General features: G+C 44.2%; 2 protein-coding genes across 2 annotated transcripts; both read left to right on the top strand.

The window, feature by feature from the left end:
- The first annotated feature begins 763 nt into the window (after nt 1-763).
- On the top strand, nt 764-14,174 carry LOC115128678 (ubiquilin-4-like). The gene is made up of 11 exons (XM_029658753.2): nt 764-952; nt 2,202-2,353; nt 4,052-4,206; nt 4,326-4,588; nt 4,935-5,093; nt 6,416-6,632; nt 6,837-6,976; nt 9,459-9,542; nt 9,701-9,816; nt 11,724-11,937; nt 12,442-14,174. Exons 1-11 carry the CDS (start codon nt 809-811, stop codon nt 12,592-12,594), a joined length of 1,797 nt encoding a protein of 598 aa, XP_029514613.1. The 5' UTR covers nt 764-808; the 3' UTR covers nt 12,595-14,174.
- A 708-nt stretch (nt 14,175-14,882) lies between these two features.
- Nucleotides 14,883-18,444, top strand: LOC115128677 (ras-related protein Rab-25-like). The gene is made up of 5 exons (XM_029658752.2): nt 14,883-15,201; nt 15,999-16,194; nt 16,404-16,597; nt 17,074-17,154; nt 17,300-18,444. Exons 1-5 carry the CDS (start codon nt 15,168-15,170, stop codon nt 17,425-17,427), a joined length of 633 nt encoding a protein of 210 aa, XP_029514612.1. The 5' UTR covers nt 14,883-15,167; the 3' UTR covers nt 17,428-18,444.
- The last annotated feature ends 1,782 nt before the right edge of the window (nt 18,445-20,226 follow it).

Raw genomic sequence — 20,226 nt, 5'->3', positions numbered from 1 at the left:
TTCTTGGGTTTTTGTGCAAACCCGTTAACAAGAATTCTGTCCGTGTACTTTTCCCTCCATGTAGTTCATTGCATATTTAATAAGGAAATAACTACCAAAAGGAGAACATTGATGTGGTTAATTTCTGTGCATGTTAAAAAAAGAAGTAAAATAAGTAGCATATCTGGACGTTATTTACAGTAGATATATCTGTCAACACAGATGTATAATCCTGCAATATGATTCTGGCCCGCGATCGCAAGAATATACTCTAATGTGGCCCTCCAAGGAAAATAATTTCCCAAGCCTGTACTCGTCAGAACTAGGAAACGTTGAAATGTCCGAATTGCTTATTCTTTGAACCCGGCTTTTGTATAACTACAACCAGTTAGCAAGTCAGAAATGTCAGTTTCCTAGTGCCGACTAGCACGTGAACGCGGCACTAGAGCGCTATTTATAACTGGTTAAAAATGTCCAAATCAACTAGCACGTCAGCTAACGTTTTTTTTTAGCCCATAGGTTTTGTAATGTTCGAGTCACTCAAATAGCACGACTAAACATTAGACATGGCAACATTTATAGAAAATTACCTTTACAAATGTGTAGAATTGTAGGAAATAAGCTTTAAACCTGCTAATTGTTATCTCAGGGTGTGAACAGTGTGTAATGAACAGTGTGTAATGAACAGTGCTTGTGCACAAAGAAATAGACGTGACGCGGGCCTTCAATAGATCGTTGATATGAGTAAACTTTTCTGGATAGGAAGTAATTACCCATATTGATCCGGAAGTGGACGCCAAATCTGAACGATTCCATCGGAGGAGTAAAGATGGCGGACAACGGCGGCGCAGATCCTGTTAATAACAACAATGATACAACTGTTGGTTTGGAGGGAACTATTATCAAGGTCACAGTCAAAACCCCGAAAGACAAGGAGGAAATCGCCATCTCGGAAGATGCCTCTGTCACTCAGGTTCGTTGATTTTGTGAACCAGTAATAGCTGGCTAGCGAGCGGCAACTTGCTGCTATGCTACATCATCATGCCCCTGCCCACTTGCCTTGCTTGATTAGCTTGTGTGTGTAAGCATGTTGCGAGCTAGCTAGCGAACTAACATTTCAGAATCGGCAAGTTTAGCGACATTTAAAGCTAGCTATTGACTTGACACGCTATTCACACGCGTTGTTCTATAGTTAGCTAGTTAATACGGCTCACAACTATTCCTCGCTCCGTATTGAAAACAGTTGAACAGTGTATGTTCCCTAATTAGCGAATTTATCTAACCGGCTTGCTAGTAAGGAATTCCCTGATTACACAGTCAGTAAAATGTGTCGCGTGACTTCTGTATGTTAGTCATGGCAACAAAAACATCTAATCAGCTTCTAGGTAAGTAGCTAACATTAGGTAAATTGCTAACTAGCTAACGTTGGGCTAATTCTGTTGACTACGTGCTAACCAGTATGCTAGCTAGCTAGTTTCTTAATCTTAGCTGTTTCTCCAGGACATTTGCGCTTCCTAAGTAGGTCGTCTAGAAACAGTATTCTTCAGAATGTAACCGCACCTCATTGTTCTGAATGTCAGTTACTGGACTGTAGATTGTTGTTCATGTGAATCTCCTCTCCCAATGAATGATACACTGGTCCCATGTTTCACTTTAAGTTGTTTTGTCATGAATCTGTCAACAAATGCCACTTCTTCCTGTCCCTACAGTCCTGGTTGGTACCCTGAAAAGCTAAATAGCCTACATCTTATCCTGTTTAATGTGCTTCTCATATGTGTAGTATTTTTGTAGTTAGTTGTAGACTGGGGCCAGGTGTTGAATCACACTGTAGTCTTGTATTCAGAGGAATGTGTATGCTTGCTGTTTCACAGTTGGATTCAGTTATTTTAATATTAAGCTTCTCCCATTGTGAAAAGCACAACACCAAGAATGAGATGATATTTGTAATCAGGTAGTAGGATTTCTATAATAGGTTAAGCAATGAGGATTTACTCAGAAACAAGGCTTTAGAATTCAAATCTGCTTAGTAGAGCTAATTGTTTCTTTACTCGATTTCTCCCTTTTCTTCTGCCTCTTTCTCTTGCTGTCCATCCATATCTTTCTGTCTCTCTCATTTTAAGGGACTTCATTGACATGGGAAACATATGTTTACATTACCAAAGCAAGTGAAATAGATAATAAATAAAAGTGAAATAAACAAACAATGACCTCTCTCTCTCCAGTTTAAAGAGGAGATCTCACGGAGGTTCAAAGCCAAGCAGGATCAGTTGGTTCTGATCTTTGCAGGGAAGATACTGAAAGACGGGGACTCTCTCAACCAGCATGGCATCAAGGATGGCCTGACAGTCCATCTGGTCATAAAGACAGCACACAAGTAAGATGGTGCAACTTCTCAAAGCAGCATGAACATTGTGTGTTTCAGTAGGATATGTCAGTGGCAGGAATAGGAATTGCTTGATAACATTTTGAAGAAGTGAATAAGCTATACAGTATCAGTCAAAAGTTTGGACACCTACTCATTCATTCATTTCTTTATTTTTTAATATTTTCTACATTGTATAATACTAGTTAAGACATCAAAGATATGAAATAACACACATGGAATCATGTAGTAACCAAAGAAGTGTTAAACAAATCAACATATATTTTATATTGGAGTTTCTTCAAATAGCCACCCTTTGCCTTGATGACCGCTTTGTACGCTCTTGGCATTCACTCAACCAGCTTCACCTGGAATGCTTTTCCAACAGTCTTGAAGGAATTCCCACATATGCTGAGCACTTGTTGGCTGCTTTTCCTTCACTCTGCGGTCCAGCTCATCCCAAAACATTGCAAATGGGTTGAGGTCGTGTGATTGTGGAGTCCAGATAATCTGATGCAGCACTCCATCACTCTCCTTCTTGGTCAAATAGCCCTTACACAGCCTGGAGGTGTGTCATTGTTCTGTTGAAAACAAATGATAGTCCTGCTAAACGCAAATCAGATGGAATGGTGTATCACTGCAGAATGCTGTGGTAGCCATGCTTGTTAAGTGTGCCTTGAATTCTAAATAAATCCGACAGTGTCACCAGCAAAGCACCCCCACGCAATCACACCTCCTCCACTATGCTTCACGGTGGGAACCACGCCGACTCTGCGTCTCACAAAGACACGGCGGTTGGAACCAAAGATCTCAAATTTGGACTCATCAGACCAAAGGACAGATTTCCGCCAGTCTAATGTCTATTGCTCGTGTTTCTTGGCCCATGCAAGTCTCTTCTTCTTATTGGTGTCCTTTAGTAGTGGTTTCTTTGCAGCAATTTGACCGTGAAGTCCTCATTCACACAGTCTCCTCTAAACAGGTAACTCTGGGTCTTCCTTTCCTGTGGTGGTCCTCATGGAAGTCAGATTCATCATAGTGCTTGATGGTTTTTGCGACTGCACTTGAAACTTCCACAGTTCTTGAAATGTTCTGTATTGACTGACCTTCATGTCTTAAAGTAAATATGGACTGTCGCACAGCTGTTATTTGAAATACATTCCAGGTGACCACCTCATGAAGCTGGTTGAGAGAATACCAAGAGTGTGCAACGCTGTCAAGGCAAAGGGTGGCTGCTTTTTTGGTTACTACATGATTCCATATATGTTATTTCATAGTGTTGATGGCTTCACTATTATTGTACAATGTTGAAAATAGTTTTTAAAACTTCAGAAAAACCCTTGGAGTCATGTCCAAACTGTATGTAGTGGAGTTTAGATTGACTCAGGCCATATGCTTACTTACTCCACAGCTTGAAGTGTCTCCACTTGCGCAATTGGTTAGTACATATTGAAGCGGGCGGTCATGTGGGTTTCCAAACAAGAGTATCACTTGTTGGAGCCGTGGTACAAACAGGGATAGCGAGGGAAGCTATACGGTTATAAGCACAGTGAAGCCATTTACATATACAATATATGGTCTGAATCCATGTGTGTGTGAGCTGATGCGTTTGCACAACAACTGGCCTGCATATATTTCAATGGAAGATTTGTAGGCAGATACCAAGTTGATGTGAATATTTAAACATAACTGATCAATGCATTGTCCCTCCAGGGCAGGAGATGGCGCTAGTTCCTCTTCCTCTGTCACCACCCAGGTGGGCAGCAGTAGTGGCAACTCCTCTGGCCCCAGTTCTGCAGCCCACCCTTCTACTGTAGGGTCCACTGGAGGCCCTGCCTCGGCACCCCCACAGACCCCCAACATACTGAGTGAGTTTACTAGGCTAAATACACACACTTATCTATCCACCCCAACAGTTTATACAGAAAGACAACCATCATCATTATCATCACCGCTTCCTGATCATACCCCTCTCCCTCCCTCCTAGCCGGGTTCGGTGGCTTGTCCAGCCTGAGCAGCATGGGCATGGGCTCCGCTAACTTCATGGAGCTGCAGCAGCAGATGCAGAGCCAGCTGATGTCCAACCCGGAGATGCTGTCCCAGATCATGGAGAACCCCCTGGTGCAGAACATGATGTCCAACCCAGACCTGATGAGGCAGATGATCGTGGCCAACCCCCAGATGCAGCAGCTGATGGAGCGCAACCCCGAGATCTCCCACATGCTCAACAACCCAGAGCTTATGAGACAGGTAAGGGGGTTTGGCCAGAGTTTACTGTGTCACAGACAGCTTGGGATTGGCTGGGGTGTACACAGAAGTTGGCCTTGGTTAGTAAGGTGTAGGGGCATGTGGCCGGTGCTGTTTTTGCTATCATTATTTTTGAACTGTGGGAAGTCGACTGCTTTGAGTGGCTGATCTTTGTTTAGCTGCATTCTAAGTTGTATAAAGAAATCGTTTTAGGGGTGGTTTCTCGAACACAGATGAAACACCCTAGCCTTCTTCAGTACCTATACCCCAGAACCTAGTCTAGCTATCAATATTGTCCTTTCATAACATCACAAATCATTAAAACCCCTTCCTGTTCCCTTCTCCTCAGACCATGGAGCTGGCCAGGAACCCTGCCATGATGCAGGAAATGATGCGTAACCAGGACCGGGCGCTTAGCAACCTGGAGAGCATCCCCGGAGGCTACAATGCCCTGCGCAGGATGTACACAGACATCCAGGAGCCCATGTTCAGCGCCGCACGAGACCAGGTACCCATTATGGCACTAACTGAAGTTATTCCTTTTGGTCTCGCTAGTTCCAATCACTTTTTTAGTTAGATGGAGAGTATAAGGGGAATCCTAACTTCCACTTAAGGGAAATGTTCATCAATTGACATCATTGCTGACGAAGTACAAATTCGGCTTAAGTGGAAGTAAGGATTCACTCATGGAGCTATTTTAGTCTCATAAACTAACTCTCAGCTATCCCATGGAGAGTGCTGAACAGAAACCGGTATTAACCTCTTCCCTCTACCCTCTACTTTTTTGAACATTCTGTTAAAAATCGCGCAACATTTCAGCGCCCTGCTACTCATGCCAGGAATATAGTACATGCATTTGCTTAGTCTGTGTGGATAGAAAACACTCAGACGTTTATAAAACTGGTTAAATCACTGCTGTGGCTTTACTAGAACGGCATTTATATCGAAAAGCACAGGAAAAACTGATCACTGAAAATGGAAAAATATATTGCTTGCGCGACTTGAACCCATTGATAAAGGTGAACCACAATTAATTGACTGAGGTTGCAGTACCTACAGCTTCCACACGGTGTCTAGAGTCTTGTCATTTCCCTACGAGTTTTTTCTTGGTCAAACACATGCAAGGCAGCGCATTTCTTCAGGTCTAGGACCGGATATTTTGGTTGAGTTTCTAGCCGGACATTTTTCCAGACGGACAGCTAATGATTTTTACATCGCCTCCTGATGAATTTTATCGCTTATTAACGTTTACTAATACCTAAAGTTGCATTACAAAAGTATTTCGAAGTGTTTTGTGAAAGTTTATCGTCGACTTTTTGAATTTTAAAAAATGACGTTACGTTTTGAAACAATGTTTTTTTCGTTTATCACACAGTCTACATATAACGATATCTAGGCTTTATATGGACCGATTTAATCGAAATAAAGACCCAATAGTGTTTATGGGACATCTAGGAGTGCCAACAAAGAAGATGGTGAAAGGTAATGAATGTTTTCTATTTTATTGTGCGGTTTGTGTAACGCCGAAATGCTAATTATTTTGTTTACGTCCCCTGCGGGTCTTTTGTGTTGTAGTGTATTGTTGAATGCTATCATATAATAGCTTCTCATGCTTTCGCCGAAAAGCATTTTAAAAATCTGACTTGTTGCCTGGATTCACAACGAGTGTAGCTTTAATTCGATACCCTGCATGTGTATTTTAATGAACGTTTGAGTTTTAACTAATACTATTAGCATTTAGCGTAGCGCATTTGCATTTCCAGAGCTCTAGTTGGGACGCAAGCGGTTTTAAACAGGTTGTTAATGACTTATCTCTCTCCTCTCTCCCAGTTTGGAAACAACCCTTTCTCAGCCCTGGGGGGCAACTCTGACGGGGGGGTGCAGCCATCGAGGACAGAGAACCGGGAGCCCCTGCCCAACCCCTGGGGTTCAACTAACCCCTCTGAGGGTGGAGGGGGCACGGGCACCACAGGCTCCTCTGCCACTGGCAGCACCACCCCCAATGTGTCCAACCCTCTGGGCGTCAACTCTGCCAGTCTGGGTAACGGTACGAGAATACATAGACTTCCTGCTTAAGAGAATACCATTCAGGAGAGCTTCTGCAATATCACGTGGATGTGAATTCATAAATGCATACTAATAAATTAGTGATACCCATACATATATCAAGTGGGGGATTGTAAAAGTATGCATACGCACACACCTACACCCACGCACCATCAACCTCCCTCCCTCTGTGTGTGTGTCCCAGGCATGTTCAGCAGTCCGGGCATGCAGAGTCTGATGCAGCAGATCTCGGAGAACCCCCAGCTGATGCAGAACATGCTGTCTGCTCCCTACATGCGCAGTATCATGCAGTCTCTGGCCCAGAACCCAGACATGGCCTCTCAGGTCTGTAGCAGCAGAGTAGTGGGCCCTGGGGATTAGCATGGATCTGGAAGTCATTGATGTGTCTCAAATGGCACCCTATTTGCTTTATGGTGCTCTACAGGGCGCTTGTCAAAAGTAGTGCATTATAAAGTGAATAGGGTGCCATTTGGGACGAGACCAATCTGAACGCAGGGGGATCTATAGGAATCAGTGGGAATGGGTTGTTTGTAATGAGAACAATAAAGCAGATCTGGGCCTTTATTCACAAAGCGTGGGAGTGATGATCTAGGATCAGTTTAGCCTTTTAGACCAGGGATGAGCAACGGGCTCCCCCCCCGAACTCTGTCGGGGTCTCAACTTATTGTTGAGCATTAGAATGGTAGAATACACAAGGTGCAATATTGAAATTTGGTTGTGCATCAGCAGTTGTTCTCTTGTTATCTCAGTCACCGACAGTCACTCAAATACCAATGTCAGCTAAATCATTTTAGATTTGTAAATTAGTCTAGCCAGCTATCTACACTTGTAATCATGGTCAAATTACCGGCCAGGGGCCCCCCCATTGAATTTGTTAGTCAGTCTCATGCTGATATCATATTCAAAACTACAAACATTTCTCTCCACCCTATTGCTAAATTAGTAGAATTGCAGTAAATTAGCTGTAAAACTCCATTTTTCTTTGCCCCATGGCAAAATTAGTGGAATTACAGAGAATGTGTCATAATATTGCTCAATCTTCTCTCCGCCCCCCCGTGGCAAAATGTGTAGAATTGCAGGAAATTAAATCTAATACTTTTTTTTTCTCCTGTCAAGGGGGGCAACGAAATGCAACTTAGGGCACTCAAAAGGCTAGGGCTGTATGTGTGGGTATGAATTCGGGCCACTGAGGCCCTTCATGTTGAGTTCAGATTTTGTGGCCCCCATTCACATCAAAGTTTCCAATCCCTGTTCTAGACCATAATGAATAAGATAACGGGGGGGTGATCCTAAATCACCAGCCCTGCTCAGAGTAGTAGTCCTTGGGAAGCTGTACGGAACAGATCCAGCTGGCAGTGCTTTGCCGCTAGGTGTCTAGAACAGATCCAGCTGGCAGTGCTTTGCCGCTAGGTGTCTAGAACAGATCCAGCTGGCAGTGCTTTGCCGCTAGGTGTCTAGAACAGATCCAGCTGGCAGTGCTTTGCCCCTAGGTGTCTAGAACAGATCCAGCTGGCAGTGCTTTACCGCTAGGTGTCTAGAACAGATCCAGCTGGCAGTGCTTTACCGCTAGGTGTCTAGAACAGATCCAGCTTGCAGTGCTTTGCCGCTAGGTGTCTAGAACAGATCCAGGTGGCAGTGCTTTGCCGCTAGGTGTCTAGAACAGATCCAGCTGGCAGTGCTTTACCGCTAGGTGTCTAGAACAGATCCAGCTGGCAGTGCTTTGCCGCTAGGTGTCTAGAACAGATCCAGCTGGCAGTGCTTTGCCGCTAGGTGTCTAGAACAGATCCAGCTGGCAGTGCTTTGCCGCTAGGTGTCTAGAACAGATCCAGCTGGCAGTGCTTTGCCGCTAGGTGTCTAGAACAGATCCAGCTGGCAGTGCTTTGCCGCTAGGTGTCTAGAACAGATCCAGCTGGCAGTGCTTTGCCGCTAGGTGTCTAGAACAGATCCAGCTGGCAGTGCTTTGCCGCTAGGTGTCTAGAACAGATCCAGCTGGCAGTGCTTTGCCGCTAGGTGTCTAGAACAGATCCAGCTGGCAGTGCAGGTGTCTAGAACAGATCCAGCTGGCAGTGCTTGCCGCTAGGTGTCTAGAACAGATCCAGCTGGCAGTGCTTTGCCGCTAGGTGTCTAGAACAGATCCAGCTGGCAGTGCTTTGCCGCTAGGTGTCTAGAACAGATCCAGCTGGCAGTGCTTTGCCGCTAGGTGTCTAGAACAGATCCAGCTGGCAGTGCTTTGCCGCTAGGTGTCTAGAACAGATCCAGCTGGCAGTGCTTTGCCGCTAGGTGTCTAGAACAGATCCAGCTGGCAGTGCTTTGCCGCTAGGTGTCTAGAACAGATCCAGCTGGCAGTGCTTTGCCGCTAGGTGTCTAGAACAGATCCAGCTGGCAGTGCTTTGCCGCTAGGTGTCTAGAACAGATCCAGCTGGCAGTGCTTTGCCGCTAGGTGTCTAGAACAGATCCAGCTGGCAGTGCTTTGCCGCTAGGTGTCTAGAACAGATCCAGCTGGCAGTGCTTTGCCGCTAGGTGTCTAGAACAGATCCAGCTGGCAGTGCTTAGCCGCTAGGTGTCTAGAACAGATCCAGCTGGCAGTGCTTTGCCGCTAGGTGTCTAGAACAGATCCAGCTGGCAGTGCTTAGCCGCTAGTTATCTCCATTTTGATAGACAGACAGATGTGAGGAAGAGGGTGAACACTGGGAAAGCAGCTGGTGAACGACAGGACCCTGACCTTCTGTTTCTCTCTCTCCTGTTTTTCTTTATCTTTACCCCCCCCTGCTCTCTCTGTCTTTCTCACATCCTGTGTCTCCCCCAGGTGTTGATGAATAACCCTCTGTTGGCTGGAAACCCCCAGCTGCAAGAACAGTTCAGGAGCCAGCTGCCCGTCTTCCTGCAGCAGGTACACACACACACAGCCGTATTTGCCTCAAACTGAGAGAGGGTTGAACCTGTCCCAAGGACCTGATTGGATTGCTTGAGACTGGATGGACCCTAAACAGAAGATTTGGGGATTGTTTTAGAATGTTAGTTTGATTGACTGATGTTGTTGTTGTTTAGATGCAGAACCCAGAGGCTCTTTCTGTGATGACCAACCCCCGGGCCATGCAGGCTCTCCTCCAGATACAACAGGGCCTACAGACACTGCAGACAGAGGCACCGGGACTCATGCCAAGGTACACACTGACACACACACCAGTGTTCTCCACAAGTACATAGAGTAGCCAGCCAGTCGCCCCCAGCCCAGCCAGTCACCCCCAGCTCCTTTTTGCCCAAAGAGGTCTATTTGGTGTCTTGACTGCTTCTGAAATACACAGCTAAATGATTCAATACTTAAATACCGCCCAGATTGGAAACATAAGTTGTGGTATTGTGTAGAAAGACATGACTTTACCATTTAAATGACTGAAAATGAACTAATTCAGTGTATTGGTAGTTGTTTTGGATATTGTCAAAGAGAGAACATCAAGCCTTTTAACTCTTGAGATTAAAGTCTTATTTACAGTTTTACTGCAAGATATGAATTACCACAATGATTGTTCTTCAAATGATGTATTAAAGCAGAACTGAAGTAAGTAGCCCACGTTTTCTGGGGAAATGATTTCACGGTTTAATTTTTTCCCCATGTTTTCACTCTCAAAATCAAACTTAAAAAAAAAAAATAGAGAAACAAGCCAAATTGGATGTTGAAAGTGCACAACAATGCTTAAACCACATCAGGAGACTACATTTGAGGTCTGGGGAAAAATCTGAGAAATTTAGATTTTTGGCTGTAATTACCCTTTAATTCCAGTTTGCACCTAGCGTGAGGCTGTTTAGCTATGTCTTTGTAGCACACTTGATCGTAGAGTTTGCGTAACAAATACCCATTACATTGATGAAAGTAATCATGATAGCATTCTGCCAGGTATGCACAGGCTACATTGTAGTTAAGATGTACTTGAAAAGGTTTTGGGGAAAGCCTTTCCATCTACCAGAAGACTGTGTTTATTAGCATCATCGCTAACGGCTATGCAGTGGTGAACCATGCGCCGCACATACACAAACGGGGAGTTCTCGTTGCCTCTCCAGGAAAGTTGCAGGAAATATGAAACACTGATCCATTGTGTTCGTGTCTTGTGATAAACTTGGCCAAATTAATACATTTTCAATACATTTGTTTGATACCCTATTGAAGGTCAACAACAAACAAAAAAATATTTTGTTGAATTCCATTTTAATACCAGGATTCCCTTAGGGCCCAAAACCTAGGAAATCCTTTGGTTTACTTGTTCCGATGTGACACCATGGACATATAACCATCTGCCGCATTTATGAATGGCAAAGAGATATAGGAGATCGACTTTATTCAGTCAGTTCGACGCCTTTCATAAACGAGTCAACACTTGCTGTTCAGTTGTCAATCAACTATGCACCACGACTCCACTTGGCTGGCTACATGAAATAAAGGAATGTGTCAGAAAACAATAGTTAGGCTAAGTCGTGGCTTTCGACTCCTCATTACCACGTACATTACATGCGACGTGCAAGTTCACAAGCACGATGCACTCTCTCTCCCTCCATGTATATAAATTAGACAGCAACCAGAGATCTGCATATAATGACAAGATGCTCATGTCTCTGGCCCTAACAATTGGAGTCGTTCCGTTGACGGACGACAAGCTTGGGTCAAAATAAGCCCATAGAAAAGCATTGGGCTTATTATGGATGAATTCTGGTGGGAGTGAAACCTCGCTTTGCCTCTTCCTCTATGCTGCGTGACCCTGTCATCACTCTCTTTGTGACTGAACCTATCCTCTCAACAAATCGCTAGAAGATGCACATTGTTCATTCCAGTGGGAGATGGCTCGACGAACTAGCAAATGTAAACTTTTAAATTAAAATATGAAGTGGAAAATGTAGCCAGTTGAAAATGAGTCTAACTGGTTGTTTGGCCGACAGCCAGCGCTTATGGAAAACAATGACACGCACACACACTCCAGCCACACAACCTGGAGAAAGTGTTAAAATGGGAAATAAAGAGTTGTTTGAGTAGTAGATACTCTGTTACGCAATCTCCCCCTAACCCCTTGGTCTCTCCCAGTTTGGCACCAGGAGGTCTCCCTGGAGGTCTCCCTGGAGGTCTACCAGGGGGACTAGTGGGCGGATTACCAGGTGGAATACCCACAACTCCCCTGTCCACGGGAGGGGGTGTGGCTCCAGAGAACCCTGCCTCTTCGCCGAGTGCTGGGGAAAACCCAGCCCAGCAACTGATGATGCAGCAGATGCTCCAAATGTTCGCAGGAGGGAATTCCTCGGTACGTACCACACACACACACACACCTACCTGTCTTCCCTCGTTCTGTTTTACTGTGATTGTACTGGTTGACTGCTGTTTTGGACCCTCTCTCTACCGCACCTGCTGTCTCTAACTCTGAATGATGGGCTATGACAAGCCAACTGACATTGACATTTACTCCCGAGGTGCTGACCTGTTGCACCCTCTACAACCACTGTGATTATGATTATCTGACCCTGTTGGTCATCTATGAACATTTGAACATCTTGGCCATGTACTGTTATAATCTCCACCTGGGAGAGCCAGAAGAGGACTGGCCACCCCTCAGAGCCTGGTTCCTCTAGGTTTCTTCCTAGGTTCCAGCCGTAATAGTTTTTTCTAGCCACTGTGCTTCTACATCTGCATTGCTTGCTGTTTGGGGGTTTAGGCTGGGTTTCTGTACAGCACTTGGTGACATCGGCTTATGTAAAAAGGGCTTTATAAATACATTTGATTGAGAGATTTTTGACTGGTCCCCCTACAGAGCCAGACCCCAGAGGTGCAGTTCCAGCAGCAGCTGGAGCAGCTGGGCGCTATGGGCTTCATCAACCGAGAGGCCAACCTGCAGGCCCTGATCGCTACCGGAGGAGATGTCAACGCTGCCATTGAGAGACTGCTGGGCTCACAGCCCTCATAAAGACACACTCACTCAGTCACATCGATACAGACACATGCATACATACTATCCACCTCTGCAGCAAGAGGAATGCACACGCATATACATTGTCTACAGAGAACCAAGAGAGAAGAAATAAACCATCCAAAAAAGACACAGACGAAACCCGGTCAGGACATGTACCATTCTAAACATCCACCGCAGTCTCCTGTCAGATCATTCCCTAACCATGGCTCCCCTATCCCCTGGTTTTAGCCTCGTCCATAGAGCTCTGCTCAGCAGGACCAGACTGACCAGACCAGACCATTTCCTCAACAGAGGGGTGCCTGGTGAAGGGAGGGGGGTGAGCGAGAACGGCACAGATTTGCCTCCCTCAAAACCCTCTCCAAAACAGAATTTCTTTACTCTACCAGAATCACTAATCCCTCTTCCTCTTTAATAAAGCTGTGCTTATTCCAGGGGTAGACCACCCTGGTCCTGGAGGGCTGCAGGAACTTCATGTTTTTGATTTAACTGACATGGATGACCAGGTGTGTTGAGGTTAGGTAATCACTGAACTGATCAATTGGCTCAGTTGGTCAGGTGTGGTGCCTAGTTGGGATAAAATCCTGCAGTACCTGCGGCACTCCAGGAACAGGGTTGCCTAACCCTGGTTTATTCAATGGGGTGGAGGGTTCGTAGTGCGGCAGATAGAAATGCATTGGCATAGAGCCGTTTATGAAACTTCATAAAGCATTCCAGGGATTTGTTTCCTGTCTATATGTTGCATTTCTAGCTGCAATGTGTTTAACCTTCCACCCTTTTGACTAAGCCCCCTGATTGCAGGGTAAGGTATATGAAGACCGGAGGAAGAGAATCACAAAACAGAACTTTGTCAATCTCACACGGATATCAGTTAAGCCTGCCCGAAACCCTTTCTATTTATTGCTAAAAGAACCCCCACACTTCCCTAAAATAAAACAAATAGTCATTCCAGATAGGATATCTCTATCTCCACTCAGCTGTGAGTTCTTCCCTGAAGGTAGGATTGCTGTGCTTTTTTTTTCTTCAACAAAACATTCAACAAAACATTTAACACCAACCACGCTTATCAAATGGATCGATTTGATCAAACCCTGGCTAGTCAAATCAAATGAGTCTGCCATTGGTGGTCTAGATTGACTTCACACACCGGTGTGTCACAAGATTGAGAACTGTCATAATGGTTATTAAAAAGACAGAAAGGAGTTCTGGGGAAGAAGACACAAAGACAAGACAGACAGATTTCCTTTTCATTTTATTCTGATTCATTATGTATTTTAATTTGATGTGTAAGTCGTACATATAGAATCTGTTTTGTCTCATTAAAAAAAAATCTTCCTGGAAAATGTATGAATAAAATATAATGAAAAAAATGCTTTCCATTTTTGGTATGGTGTGGCAGTGAAGTTCTAGCTTTTTGCTTTTCTGAGAATCTCAGCGTTATGGTAACCTTGGCAATGGCTTCTATAGCTGTGCTTTGTCTGTTGGCCTCAGCTTAAATCTATCACCCAATTCAACATGTTGGAACTAACCTTTAACAGTACTGTACTACAAAATAAAACAAAGTTGGTCAATAAGAACCCTCTAAGTGTGTCCATCCTGACTTGTAGGAAAAATATAATTATACCAGGGCTGGGGTCTATTCCATTTGAATTCCAGGCAATTCATGAAGTACACTGAAATTCCAATGCTTTTCCATTAGGAAAATGTGGAAATGGAATTTGCTTACTTTCTGAATTGAACCAAACCCTGAATTATTCAAGTTCCATTCAGTAGTCCGCTCAATATTTTGTCTGCATTACCTAAAAGTTTGGTATCTTAATGGCGTTGCTAAATTGAAATGTCTACAATATTTACTGTCATTTTTTTATCGCCTCAAATCATGGGGAAGGGAACTTTTTTTATTTTTTATTCTAAAGTGGTTCCATTGGAATGAATGGCCACCTTTTAGATGACTTCACAGTTCACAGTTTAATAATACATTTACCTGGTAGCCTGGAGGCTCCTTGATATAATACTGTCATTTATCTTCCACAAATGCTAACCTGAGGGGGAACCCACAAGTGATCTTAGATCAGTGTTGTCTAAGGGAAATGTAATCCTATTTGCCGTAGCACTGGCTCACTGCCATACACTGAAGACGCACCTGTCAGACGAGGTAGGCAGACTAGATGAAGAGGGTAGAGTCTATTCTCTTATGATGACTGGCTGTTAATGCTAGTGGTTCTACCTGTTACACCTGCTCTTACCTCACCTTTCCTCCCTCCCCCTCTGCCTCTCCCATGTGTCAGCTGAGCCACAGAGGGATCGGCAGTAGCAGGGATCGTCTAACCACAAACGAACTGCCCCTATCTACAGATAAAGGAAGAGGAGTGTTAGCCCTAACATTTTCTCTCATTCATTTTAGCTGTTTTTCCACCCTGGCTCTTTGGGAGAGAAGAGAGTAGCTTGTCTGCTGTTCTCTCTTTTTCTCTTGTTCTGTCCTCCCTGTCCTGGGATCTAATGCAGTAACAGCCCTAGGATATTGACTGAAACAGGTGGAGGATCCTGCCAGGGCTCAACACAGGCACAGTATGGGTGACGAAAGCTACAACTTTGTCTTCAAAGGTGAGTGTTTTGTTAGTCAAAGAATCTGATTCTATAAGGAAAAAAATCCCCCATTCTCTGGTTTGTGCACAAAGCCCTTGGGCTTAGTTTAGGGGTGCAAAGGTTAGAGTATGAGAGAGCAGTTTGATCTTTGGTGTTTAATATTTTTAGGGAAGAGAGGTGACAAGGAAAGCAGGAAGTAGCTTCCTGGGCATGGCAGAGAACCAATGTGACCTTTGACCTAAAAGAGGGTTATATTGACTACTGTGGCTTATTTGTATTTGTAATAGATTTTTGTCACCTTACCACCAATATGCACTTGTGGAGAATAAGGTTTAACAGTGTCAAGAGTAATTACTGTATTTTCATAGAAGTTTCCACTCGGAGCTAGACATGCACCTCTTTGACACCAAGTCTGGTGATGTTAGGTAGGGTAGTGGGTACAGGTGATGTGTCAGAATGATGCTTGAGCAGGGTGAAGTGGGGTTGAGAGAAGTAACAGTTCCTTATTCTGTTTTATGTAGCAGAGAGTCATGCTACCTCCATATGGTACAGGAGGTTGGAACCTTAACTGGTAAAGGCTAAAGCGGCATAGGTGGAATGGTATCAAATATATCCAACACATAGTTTCTATGTGTCTGATGCCATTCCATTTGCTCCATTCCAGCCATTGTTATGAGCCGTCCTCCCCTCAGCAGCCTCCTGTGCTACAGTTATACCTGAAACCTCTAACATTGCACCTAAGTCATGATTCTTTTCACCATTGAGAAATGCAGTATTGATATATTACACTTGATAATATGTCTATCATCCTTTAGTGGTTCTGATTGGTGAGTCTGGTGTTGGGAAGAGCAACCTGCTGTCACGCTTCACCAAGAATGAGTTTAACCATGACAGCCGCACGACCATCGGAGTGGAGTTCAGCACTCGCACTGTTCAGCTGGATACCTTCACCATCAAGGCTCAGATCTGGGACACGGCAGGGCTGGAGAGATACAGAGCCATCACCTCAGCGTGGGTACACACACACACACACACACTCACTCCTTGTACACAATACACACACAGGAATACAGAGATCTACAGAGCCAATCACCTCAGTATGAATAGATACACACAGATATTTACAAACACATGTATGCAAACACACCCACCCACCAAGTGAACATATTTCTCTGACTCGACTCATCTGATCCTCTGTGTGTGTGTGTGTGTGTTTCCAGGTACTACAGAGGGGCGGTGGGTGCTATGCTGGTGTATGACATCACCAAGCACCTAACCTATGAGAGTGTGGAACGTTGGCTGAAGGAGCTGTACGATCACGCTGACCCTCACATCCTGGTCATGCTGGTTGGCAACAAGAGTGACCTGGATACCCTGAGGACCGTGCCCACCGTGGAGGCCAAGGAATTTGCAGGTGATAATTTACTTAGTTAGCAGTTACTTACTAGTTACAGTAGTTTCAGTTAATCTTGGTTAACCCAGAACAGAAATCTTGGGTAATTTGGTTAAATGCAGAATCTGTCCACGAGAGATTAGTTACCAGTTATCTACTACTTACTTACCAGTTACCAGTCAGCAGTTAGTTAGCAGTTAGTTACCAGTTAACTTAATAGTTACTTACTAATTGCCAGGTATTTATCGGTTACCAGTTACTTAGTTACCAGTTAGACAAGTGCGGAATATGCAGTCAATGACAGTTCTGAAGTGACAGAATATTGCAACATTTTTCATATTGTTTTTTCATAGTATAGCATATACATTTCTGACAGTAATGTGAAAAAATGACCAGCTTTGCACCAATGACAAGTAATTCTATGGTTGGTTCTTCATGGCACGATTGAGTATGATGTATGTGAGAATATACTCAACAAGGTAATCGGTCTCATGCAGAATCGAAGGGCCTCTTGTTTATGGAGACGTCAGCTCTGGATTCGACCAACGTTGAAGCTGCTTTCCAGGAAGTTCTCACAGGTTCTTATTATGTTGCTCTTGTGCTTCATACTTTTGTATACAAAACGTTGGACAACAGCATGTCATGTGAATCTCTATTATTCTTCTGTGTGCACCTTTTATGTGATGTGTGTGTTCATGACGTGAACATTTCTGTTACCCCCAGCCATCCACAAGAAGGTGGCCAGTCGAGAGGTAACCCGCGGGTCAATCAGTGCCGTGACCCTGTCCAGTGCTACTGGAACGGCTAGCGAAGTCCAGGAGGAACGTAGGACCTGCTGCAAGAACCTCTGACAGGTTCTGACTAGCTCTGACCGGTTCTTTCCGGTATTAAACAGAATCTTCCTACTCTGCCCGCATTCAGGATTAAGGGAGTCTATGTTGATGACTACAGGAGGCATAGCTGTGGGAAGTAGGGGTGCTCAGGGTGCTGCAGCACACACCTGAAAATGAAATTGCACTGGGCCTTTACTAGTATTGTATTAGAAGACCCATATAATTCTGCCCCCCCCCGTCCCCCGTCCCCCCCCCCGTCGGCAAAAATATCGCAGCACCCCAACCACCGGACATCTTCCCACATCTATGACAGGCGGGCTGTCTGAACCAAAGACCAGGCAGTCCACAGGCCACATTTACACTTGGTTAATAAATACACTATTGGTGTCACCTATATTCTCCCTGTTTGGCGAAAGGTTGCAGACCACTTGAAAATATTTGTGTGGAAAGTTTATTTTTATTTTTATGCTTGTTACCAAATACGTCTTGTTGGGGTTTATTTGAAAGGAGGAACTGCATTATTTTTGGATATTCATCATGTGCATGTATTGTTTGTAACCAAGATGAAAAAACTGTAGGAGGTTTTGTGTTGACTACATGAGAACACTTGTGAAGGTTTTAACTTAATGAATAGTATGTGTGGCTCGGAGACCAAGTAGAAAAGTGACTTGCTTCATGATTTTGAAATATTGACGTTCTATATTGCAACAACTATGCACCGTATCTAATCTTTTGTAGACATGTCTTTTATGACAAACTTGTATCATTAATCTTTGTGATGGAAAAAATGCTTAGAGATTTCTGGTTTCATTCACTATTCATTTGCTATTATCCTGTAGAGGGCAGTGCTGTTTTCAATACATCTATGGTGTCTCCAAAATACACAGTTGAAAGTGATGTCTCCAAATCAGATCTGCTATTGATATCTAACTTTACCTCACACATACATAAGCAGTAGTTTATGAAGAGCACACGCACAGGAGTTTCAATCTTATAATAAAACGGCCCGAAATGGATGGCGTCATCTATAATTGAGTCAGTCTGGGTGTGGTGCTTATGTGAGTGTTTATGTGGGTCATGGCCTGTATCATCCTCTCAACAACAAAACACTCCCACACGCCTATACCTGTCTTTTCCCATTCACACATAGACACACACAGTTAGAGTGGACAGCAGTGCAGCCTATGCACTTCTATAGAGATTATTGACAGGTTAGTGCTGTCACATGACAGATGAGAACCCCTGAGGTGGCTACCTGTCTGCTCCTGGGGCACGTCTACATATGACATTACTACGACACCATTCTAATGGAGTGAGGGATTCCATCTCACACCCATAGAAAAAAGCATAAACAAACCTCGTTTTTGATCAAGCATTTTGAGTGTGGGCATGTGAACATGTCTGTATAAAAGTGTCTGTGGCCATAGAGAATTGATAGAGTCCTCTAGTGGCCAAAAGGCCATAATACCATGGGCTGCATCATTGAGGGCTTCCATCATTTTAATGTAGTCAACTGGATGAGACTTCCAACTTCATTGACTGATTCCTCCTGGTGACCCTGTTGAAGTCATGTCCGACCAGGTCATCAGGAAGGATCGTGAAGAAGAAAACAATCGTGAAGAAGAAAATGGACTAATTGAAAATGGAGATGGCCTCAATGGCGCTGCCCATGCTGCACAGTCGCTGTAATGGCACCGATACAAAGAGGAGTCCACTATCAATCTATGGTGTGTAGCTCATCTGTGGACCATGGTTTAAATTCATTTTTTTTGTAGCTCAGCCAAGGGAGTATAAATCTCCACTATTGGTGGTTAGTGACATTCATGACAGATACTGCTCTGTCTCTGTTTCACAGATGTCTACAGAGAACCTTTACCGTGTGTGTGTCTCAACTGGAAATGATCACATAGGTTTCCTTACAATTCTTTTATAAACGCAAAATACTGAGATTTCTGCACAGGGCAGTAAATGTTTAATAATTTCCTGTGAATTGTGATATTGTTATAGACGGGGGGAAAACATATGGTTTGATAATCGGGGCAGGCGGAGCTGGATCTACAGGTTGAGGAGATTGATCTTGAAGTCCGTAAATCTCAGTTTGCTTCAAATAAGGTGAGGGAGATCATGAAAAAAAATCTCAAGACCTATTGCACTGTGGAGTGGGATAGGAAAGCTTACAGGCAGCATGAGATGTGTTACTCTACTGTACTCTGTGCATTTGACCGAAATCCCCAAATGCTTCCCATATTTTCTTGTCTGACTGCGGTTTGACCCCTAGCTATGGAAGGTAAGTTGGAGAGTGGTCTTAGTGAGCGTGGGTATATGGCCATTGTGCCTAGCCTGTAAAACCATGTGTAAACCTTGGGATTCATTCATGGCGAATGGTTGAGTACCACGGAGCCTTTAAAACAGCAACACTGGTCCTGTCTCCCCGTTTCAGTTTTCATGTGAGTAGGGTGCTATCCGTCCACTCCGGTCTATGCTCGATTGGCATCTGATTAACGTGAGGATTTACGATTGTCGCACCCCACCTGTGTTTTATCACGACCCCTACGAGCTCTGCATTCACCCTGATCCTTGACCGCAGAGAGCATGGACCTCTCCCCAACCCCAGCGGAGAACCTATCTAACAGAATCCACCGGTACCCTGTAAAGTGATGGATGATTCAAATGATGGATGTCAATCTCTCGCTCGATCTCTTTCTCTCAATCACTCTCGCTCTTTCTCTCTGCACTATACTGCACTATGTAGCACCTAGATCTAGGTACAAGATGTAATCTGGTGGAGACCCTTCTGGTAACTACAGTATCCACAGA

The sequence above is a fragment of the Oncorhynchus nerka genome, linkage group LG4, assembly GCF_034236695.1.
Source record: "Oncorhynchus nerka isolate Pitt River linkage group LG4, Oner_Uvic_2.0, whole genome shotgun sequence".
Lineage (NCBI taxonomy): Eukaryota > Metazoa > Chordata > Actinopteri > Salmoniformes > Salmonidae > Oncorhynchus > Oncorhynchus nerka.
This window is presented reverse-complemented; position numbering and strand designations above follow the sequence as displayed.

What these genes read in the sequence shown, in the direction of transcription:
- LOC115128678 (XM_029658753.2), top strand. Translation starts at nt 809, where the DNA reads ATGGCGGACAACGGCGGCGCAGATCCTGTTAATAACAACAATGATACA. An exon ending in ACCCAGACATGGCCTCTCAG is followed by an intron (nt 6,977 to 9,458) that starts GTCTGTAGCAGC and finishes TGTCTCCCCCAG; the next exon opens with GTGTTGATGAATAACCCTCT. An exon ending in TGCCCGTCTTCCTGCAGCAG is followed by an intron (nt 9,543 to 9,700) that starts GTACACACACAC and finishes GTTGTTGTTTAG; the next exon opens with ATGCAGAACCCAGAGGCTCT.
- LOC115128677 (XM_029658752.2), top strand. Translation starts at nt 15,168, where the DNA reads ATGGGTGACGAAAGCTACAACTTTGTCTTCAAAG. An exon ending in CTACAACTTTGTCTTCAAAG is followed by an intron (nt 15,202 to 15,998) that starts GTGAGTGTTTTG and finishes ATCATCCTTTAG; the next exon opens with TGGTTCTGATTGGTGAGTCT. An exon ending in GGAGGCCAAGGAATTTGCAG is followed by an intron (nt 16,598 to 17,073) that starts GTGATAATTTAC and finishes GGTCTCATGCAG; the next exon opens with AATCGAAGGGCCTCTTGTTT.